The following is a 7,862-nucleotide window of genomic DNA, read 5'->3' on the forward strand; positions in this document are numbered from 1 at the left end:
TTAATCCTTGTGTTGGTAAAAAAGAGAATACTCTATCTGTGTATCTTGAATTAACTTTCTGGGTCTCCTTTTTTTTTCTTAAAACAGATTGGAAATTACCACTCCAGTTGGGAACTACACATTCGCAACTGATCTCTTTAAATTCAGACTCCCAAAGGAATGGAGGACAAAATTGGGAACTGCCTCCCCGATTAGTAAACAATTTCAGAATACATGAGGTGAGTCTCAAAGATATTCACTATTATCACTGACCCTTTACTGATGGAGAACTGACCAACACTCTATATTTAGTCTGGAATCATTCATATGCATAATGAATAAGGTAAGATGGCTGTCATTTACTATAGTAGAGAAATTGAAAGAAATGAGGCAATTATTTCTCTACTAATTCACTACCAATGTCCAATAAAATGGACAATATGCATACTGATCACTTACTGAAATAAATCACAAAATGAAAACTCCCAGGAATATTATAAATTTCAAAGCTCCCAGGGAAAAAAAGATAATATCTCAAATAGTTGGAAAACCAAAAAAAAATTTAAATATCATGGAGCCACAATCAGGATCACATAAGATTTAGCAGCTATCCCTTTAAAAGGAGTAGAGGCTTGTTATATGATATTCTGGAAGGTAAAGAGATAAGATTATAACAAGAATAACCTGCCTACCAAACTTGAGTCTAATTCTTCAAGAAAAAAAAAATTTAATAAAATATAAAGTTTTCAAACATTCCTGATTTTTAAAAAGTACTAAAGATAAACAAAAAAATTGACTTTCAACTACAAGACTTCCAGAGAAGCAAAGAGTAGGACTTTAAAAGATACCAAATTAGGAAGTTGAGAGGATGTTCATCACTTGGGAATTAGCTGAATAAGTTGTGCTATATAATTGTGATGAAATACTTTGTGCTATAAAAAATGAAGAAGCCTTTCATAGGCCCCATGCCCTGGGATATGTATCACTTGCTTCTGAAATATCTGGGAAGATTTGTATGAATTAAGACAAATTGAAGTGAGCAGAACCAAGGAAACACTGTACACATTTACATCAATATTGTAAGAATAATCAACTATAGAAAAACTTATTTACTATAATCAAGATAATGATCCAAAACAATTCCAAAACACCCATAATAAAAAGTGTTCTCTATACACCTTCAAAGAGAGAATTAATGAACTTTGAGTACAGATTGAAGCATATTTTTTAAAGCTTCTTTAATTTTTCTTGTTTGTATGTGTTTTCTTTTGCAATATGGCTTATATAAACTGTTTTGCATGACTTCATTATGTATAATCAATATTATATTGTCTTCTCAAAGGATAGGGAAGAGGTAAAAGGAAAGAAGAGAATTTGTAACTAAATAATTTTTTAAATGAATGTTTAAAAATTTTATATTTAATTTACAAATGCAATGGAGTAAATGTTAAAGTAATTAAAAATAAAAGATCAGTTTAGGCTTAGTGGCTTCAAAATCTTCTTAATGATCCAAGTTTGCCTATTAAATGGACTCCCTAAAGAGGTGGTAAGTTTCCATTCCTTAGAAATCTTCAGGCAGACTCAAGATATATATCATAAGTATCATAATTAGAGTACCTTTTGTTTATCAGTTGGTCACTAAAATCCCTTTTGACTCTCCAATCCTATAACTTTGCTCATCTCTGAAACCAGAATAAAAAGGACTACAAAGATACAGAAAGACCATTTCTACTTTCTTCACTCCATAGATGCATTTGTAAATTATGATGAATTCTATTCTTGTCCACTGGGACTCTAGATAGTTTGGTCCAATTGTATATCATGGTATGATTGGATAAAAGTGACCTTAAAGGACCAATCTCATTTTACATATGAAGGAATTGAGACTCAGAGAGACAAAGTGATTTTTATAAGATGATACAATTTGAAAAATAACAAGGCTGAGATTTGAAACCAGGCCTTCAGACTTTAAATCCAATACCTACTATGTCATGTCCCCAACTTGCATTGCAGAGGACTTTATCAGGAAGATTCTGTGTATCTTGTGATAGTTTAGTTAGAAGGAATAGTGGATTTAAAATCATAAGAACAAGATTCTTCCACTTTTCTAGTACCTCAGTGATACAATTTTGGATACTTCTCCACTAATACATAGGACAATCCCTGTACAACATGGTAAATGGTTCATAGAATCATAACTTTCAAACAAAAAGAGACTTTAGAAGTAATATAGTATTCAATTTTAACAAACATAAATGAACAGGTTTGTTTCAAAGAGCAGGATCAACTACAGGGACAGGTTTCTGGCACCATTTGCCACTATCCTTATCCATGGTACTCTGGAGGGGTATTATTGAGCCAGGAGAAATTGAAGGAACTATCCTGGGTTTCTTTGCCTATAGAAACAAAGTAGGAATATTTAGCAACTTGTTCTTCATGTAAGTAGTGAGAAAAGACATGAGGCCTTTAAATTGACTAATTATAATAATTCATCTTTACACAACACATTAAAATTTGCAAAGCCAGACCATCTCTTCCCCTCCTCACAGGCAGGACACATTTCAGATTTATCTTCTCTCCTATTCACAGAGTCAGAGCATGTCAGAGCAAATTGAGATCTTAAAGACTTTCTAGTTCAACTCCCTTTTTCCATTTCATAGATGAGGAAAATTGAAGTCTAAAGAGATGAAATAACTTCTACAAGATCGCATGATAAATTAATGGCTTCAAAATCTTCTTTGAAATTATAATTCTGGTCTCAGGCTTGCTATTAACTTATACCATGGTCCTATTTGTAAAATGGGGCATGGTGTCTTAATCAACTACTTCTAGATACTAGGAAAATCAGGCACAGGGGCATGGGACCTATGAAAGGCCTCATGAATAGAGTTTGTCTGTCAAAACATTTTTTCTGTCAGTGTGTTAAAACTGCATGAATGTTTGTTCATTTTTCTTCTGCTTCACGTGACAGGGTCCTTTTAAACACTATATGGACTCAAAGCTGGGAAAGAGACTAGCAGGGAGGAAAGAACGCCGGTGTCGATTTGGAGATATTAACGTTCACAAGTGCTGTCAATTTGGAAAAATCTGTTCTCCCTTCCAGGCCCTGGCCACTCCAGTGAGCATACTTTTTTCTTTCTTTGAATGGATGGGCACAATATCATATTTCATTTTTTAAAAGGTAATCAGGGTTAAGTGGATTGCCCAGTGTAACACAGCTGGTAAGTATCTGAGGTCAAATTTGAACTCAGGTTTCACTAATTCCAGAGCCGGTTCTCTATCTACTGAATTATTTAGCTTCCTCCAATCACTTTTTAAAGGGATGAAATAAACAAGTATGTATTAACATTCCCTGGAGCCTAAGAATAAAAAAAAAAAAAAAAAAAAAACAATCAATATGCATTTATTGAATAACTTCTATATACGAGGTAGACTCTACATGTAACATAACATATAGCATAACATAACACAGCAAAATAAGTCCTTTCCCCAAAAGAACTTATGGGGAATATAATACATGCTATGTAGAGGAACATAAGAGGAAATAAAGCCTTAACAACAAGGGAAATGAAGAAAGATTTCCCCTAGGAGATGGTATATGAAAGAAAATAAGGAATGATTTCAAGATATGAAGGTGAAGAAAGAATACATTCCAAGTCTTTCCATAGGCATAGAAGCAAGAGAAATTCTAATTTGGTAAATAGTAAGTAGGCTAGTCTTCCTACATTATAGAATACATTCTTGGATAGCTGTGTGACATATGTCTACAAAGATAGTTTGTAACTTATACCCTGTAATAGGTACTTGTAAAGGAATTGTCAGGAGTAGTGTTAAGAAGTATGAAGAGAGGAGGGGGTGGTTAATAGTATCAAAAAGTTTAAAGAGATCAGAAAGACTGAGGAATGATCATCTGATTTAGCAAATGGAAGATGGTTGGTGAGCTTGGAGGGAACAATTTCATTCTAGTGATGAATTTTGAAGCCAAATCAAAAGATATTGTGAAGTGAGTGAGAAGTGGAAGCATTAAGGGTAGATAGCTTTTTCTGTTGTTAGGGTTTTGTTTTTTTTTAACTTTTATAAAAGGGAAAAGAAATTTATTATAATAGCTTACGAGTATAGCAAGTAAAGATTCTTTATATCTGGCCATGTTTGTAGACAACAGGAAAGAAGACAATAGATAAAGAGACATTTAACATGAGAAAAGATAATTCCTTCTCAGTCCCTTTTGATAATTATTCGTATTCTATTATTGTGTAGTTTTGTCCTCAGGCTTACTCCTGGGATGTGTTCTATTCTGTCTCTATACTCTCTTTCATCAAAACCTCATCAGCTTCCAATGTGACTCTGGTACTAATCTTTCTTCCCAAGCTATTTTTCTCTCAAATCCATCCTTCTTCTGAATTTCCCTATATGTATCAAGGACACTCCTCTTCTTCCAATCACCTACGTTTAAAACTTCAGACTTATCATTAATTCTTTTCCATCACTCTACAAGTTTGGTTGCCAAGTATGGTTAATTTTTCTCCATTCACACTCCAATATGGCTAACACCCTAGTTTAGGTATGAATCACATCTTAACTATAATATTGCCACATTTTCCTCCTTGGTTGTTCTGCCTTGTCTATCCCCTCTCTAATTCAAGATGTATCCATGACCCTTACTCAGTAAACTAAATTGGTTCCCAATTTCTTCAAACTCCTCTATTTGTCATTTTATGCACTTTGCAATCCAACTTCAACCTGCCTTTTCAGGATTATTATACATTATTTTCAGGCACTATGAGATCCATTTAAATTGGCTTTCTTGTTCTTTATATACAATATTTCATTTCCCTTCATGTCCATGTCTTTACACAGGCTTTTCCTCATTCCTGGAATGTACTTAACTGATTAGAATTCGAGATTTTCTTTAAAATTGAAGAGCACCTCTTACCTGAGACTTGCCCTGATTCCCCAAATGCTAGTGTCTCCCACAAAAAAAATACCAAATGTTTTTTGGTTTATATTTTCTGTGTCTTTATAAGAATAGATTTCTTCCTCAAAAGAACATAAGCTTTTTAAGGTTAGAGACTATTTCATTTTGTTTTTGTGGCCCTCATCACTTAGTTCAGGTCCTGATTTACAGTCAGAATTTAATAAGTAATTGATTAATAGGAGGGGAGGGGATCAAGAGCACAAAGCAGAGGCACTGGCCTTAACAAGGAAAAATGCCATAAGAGACTGGAGCAAAGGTAGAGAGAATGATATAAAGACCAAGAGCATCCAACCAGCAGGTTGGTTTCTGAAGGGAATGGGAGAAAAATAATGTTGCCCAAAATGTTTAGTGGAAAAATGAGTCAAAATAATGTTCCTAAGGGAAAAAAGAGAAAAGGACAGACTATCCAAAGTTCTTGCCATTTGCTAGTTTAATTCCATTCACCTTGACATGTCACTAATATTATGAGCTAGATAGTGCTGCTCAGTCTTTAATCACTAGGTAATCCCTAGGTAAGACCAATCTCTAATCTTCTCATTACATTCAAGCAATTGCCTACTATCCTCTATCAAAATCTGGTTCACTATTATATTAATCATCCAGACATTCTATTCTTTAAATTAACTTGCCCTTGAAGGCAGGGAGAATGTTGCCCCTATGCTGACAAGCTACATATCCCAACTTGTAGCAACAAATGGTCTGTATTTAATATATATTTCAACTATATCTGTTTCAAGCCAATATTTCATAGGATTTCAGTCTCAAAAGGCCTTGAACCAATCCCCTTATTTAAAAGGTGAAATGAAGATTGAGAGGACCTTTTCCAAGGTCACCCAGGAAATAAGTAGCAAAGCTGGATTCTAACCAATTGTTGGGTTAAGAACCAAGAAAACTCCAATTAAATGAAGAACTTGGACTGTGTTCCATTTTAACATGATCTTACTGGGTATTCAAAGCTTCTTAACCCATACTGTTATAGACCTGAATACAAATATGCAAGCCTTTCAAATGCGGATATGTGAATTTTAATAGACAATAAAACTTGAGCCAGTTGGCTTGTGGCTTTGTATTTTCCTCAGGTACAGAATCCCTATCAGCAATCACATTCACAGTATTCCTGGGGAGAGGCTGCCTGAACCTTTCCTGGTTCATTGTTAAAGCCAAAGAATCATGACCATTTTCTCCTTTCTAGGAGATGCGAAGATTGATGATGCCTCGGGACCTGATCATAAATAACCAGAAGGAATACCTGAGACTCTCCTCCCTTCTAGACTCAGGACCCCAAGAATTTCACTTACCTTCCGAAGATTTTAGTGCTGAAGAAGACAGTAACAACAAAAAAGAGAAAACAGTGACCCAAATGAAAACACCTTTATTTCCCCCAATAGTTAAAACAGTAAGATCTAGTGACATGAAATGATTAAAAGAAATCTCAAAATCGGATTCCCTGCCATATGTCCACTAGTATTTCTTTAAAACACCAATTCTAAAAAAGCTTTTCAATCTTTTTTTTTTTTTAAAGATTCAAGTCTATAAAGAAAAGGATACCATGAAACTGATGGGCATTCAGAAATCAAGAGAAGGGTAATTGATATATCCGAACCCTAAATTGAAGAAAACCTTAACATTAAAAATACAAATATATAAAGCAAATAATTATTTCAAAAAGAAGAATTCTAGGATTCCTTTAAGTAAACAGTCCTCTAACTTGTATAAGTACAGAATCATAGAGGCTTAAGAGTTGTAAGAAATTTGGAAGCCAACTTAATCAACCTACTTCTGGCACTATCCACTTAAAGATATCCAAAGATTGGGAACTCATGAGACAGTTGATTTCACTTTTGGAAAGTTTCTCTTATTAGGAAGTATCTTTTTCCTCCTAGTATTAAACATAAATCTACTTCTCATTTTCACTCATTGATCTAGTTATGCCTTAGGGAATCAAGCAGAATTACCATATATTAGTCTTAAAATATTTCATCATTTCCCCTCTCCCTACCCAGGCTTTGTTTCTGTTATTTACCATTCTGACAATTCTTTCCAGCTGTGTGTCTTTTTCAAATTAATAAATATTCTATCCATTCAACATGTAAATTGTTTTCAGAATGCCAACAGATTAACAAAGAAGATAATCTACTAATGGGCTGCATTGTAGACAGATTCCCCAAAACCTGAAGTCAGGAAAGCTCATCTTCCCGAGTTCAAATCTGACCTCAGAGATGTATGCTGTATGACTCTGGGCAAGTCATTCAACCTGTTTTATTCAGTTTCCTCATGGAAATGGCAATTCACTCCAGTATTTTTGCCAAAAAAATTTCAAATGGGTGTTATCATTAAGATAACATGATTGAAACAACAAAAAGTAAGGAAGCAATGCTGCTATTGATTTGGAGATATTAATATTCATAAATGCTGCTACTTCAGACAGATCTATACTCCCTTCCAGATCTGGTCAGTCCAATGAACAAGCTTTTTATCTTTTCCTTTTTATTTTTAATGATTTCTGTAATTTCCCAAATCTGAGATTGGTTTCATCCCCTTCTATGGAACTGCTTGAGTGAGATATTGGAGATAATGTTAATCTCAAACTTCTTGAACCCTGATATTGCCACCCAAGTGCTAAATCAGCTTTACCTTCTCCTGAAATTCCCAATGCTCTGAATACGTCTCTCGGTTCTATATCTTTGTGCAACGATCTGTGATGCTGGTTCTATCCCTCTATTTTTACAGATCGAGGCCACACACTGGAACTTAGGTCTCATTACTAGAGCTTCCACTGGTTTGCAGCCCCCTTGTTCAGAGTGCTGATTTTAGGCTTCTTTATACTTGTATTAGCTTCTCTGGTTCACCCTCCCTAGCTCTGCTTTCTGGCCAGTTACCAAGGTTCATACTAGCTTCCATGAAATCC

At 34.6% G+C, this 7,862-nt stretch overlaps 1 protein-coding gene across 1 annotated transcript in view; it reads left to right on the forward strand.

Annotated features, from left to right (window-relative positions):
* The window catches only part of LOC127560555 (WD repeat-containing protein on Y chromosome-like), a 115,797-nt gene extending 109,400 nt beyond the window's left edge, over positions 1-6,397 (forward strand). Inside the window, exons 20-22 of the mRNA XM_051995231.1 lie at positions 88-218; positions 2,951-3,097; positions 6,147-6,397. Of these exons, the coding sequence (XP_051851191.1) occupies positions 88-218; positions 2,951-3,097; positions 6,147-6,374 (506 nt within the window). The 3' untranslated portion in view covers positions 6,375-6,397. The remainder of the gene's footprint in view (positions 1-87; positions 219-2,950; positions 3,098-6,146) is intronic.
* Positions 6,398-7,862: the final 1,465 nt, after the last annotated feature.

Source organism: Antechinus flavipes, chromosome 4, assembly GCF_016432865.1.
Source record: "Antechinus flavipes isolate AdamAnt ecotype Samford, QLD, Australia chromosome 4, AdamAnt_v2, whole genome shotgun sequence".
NCBI lineage: Eukaryota > Metazoa > Chordata > Mammalia > Dasyuromorphia > Dasyuridae > Antechinus > Antechinus flavipes.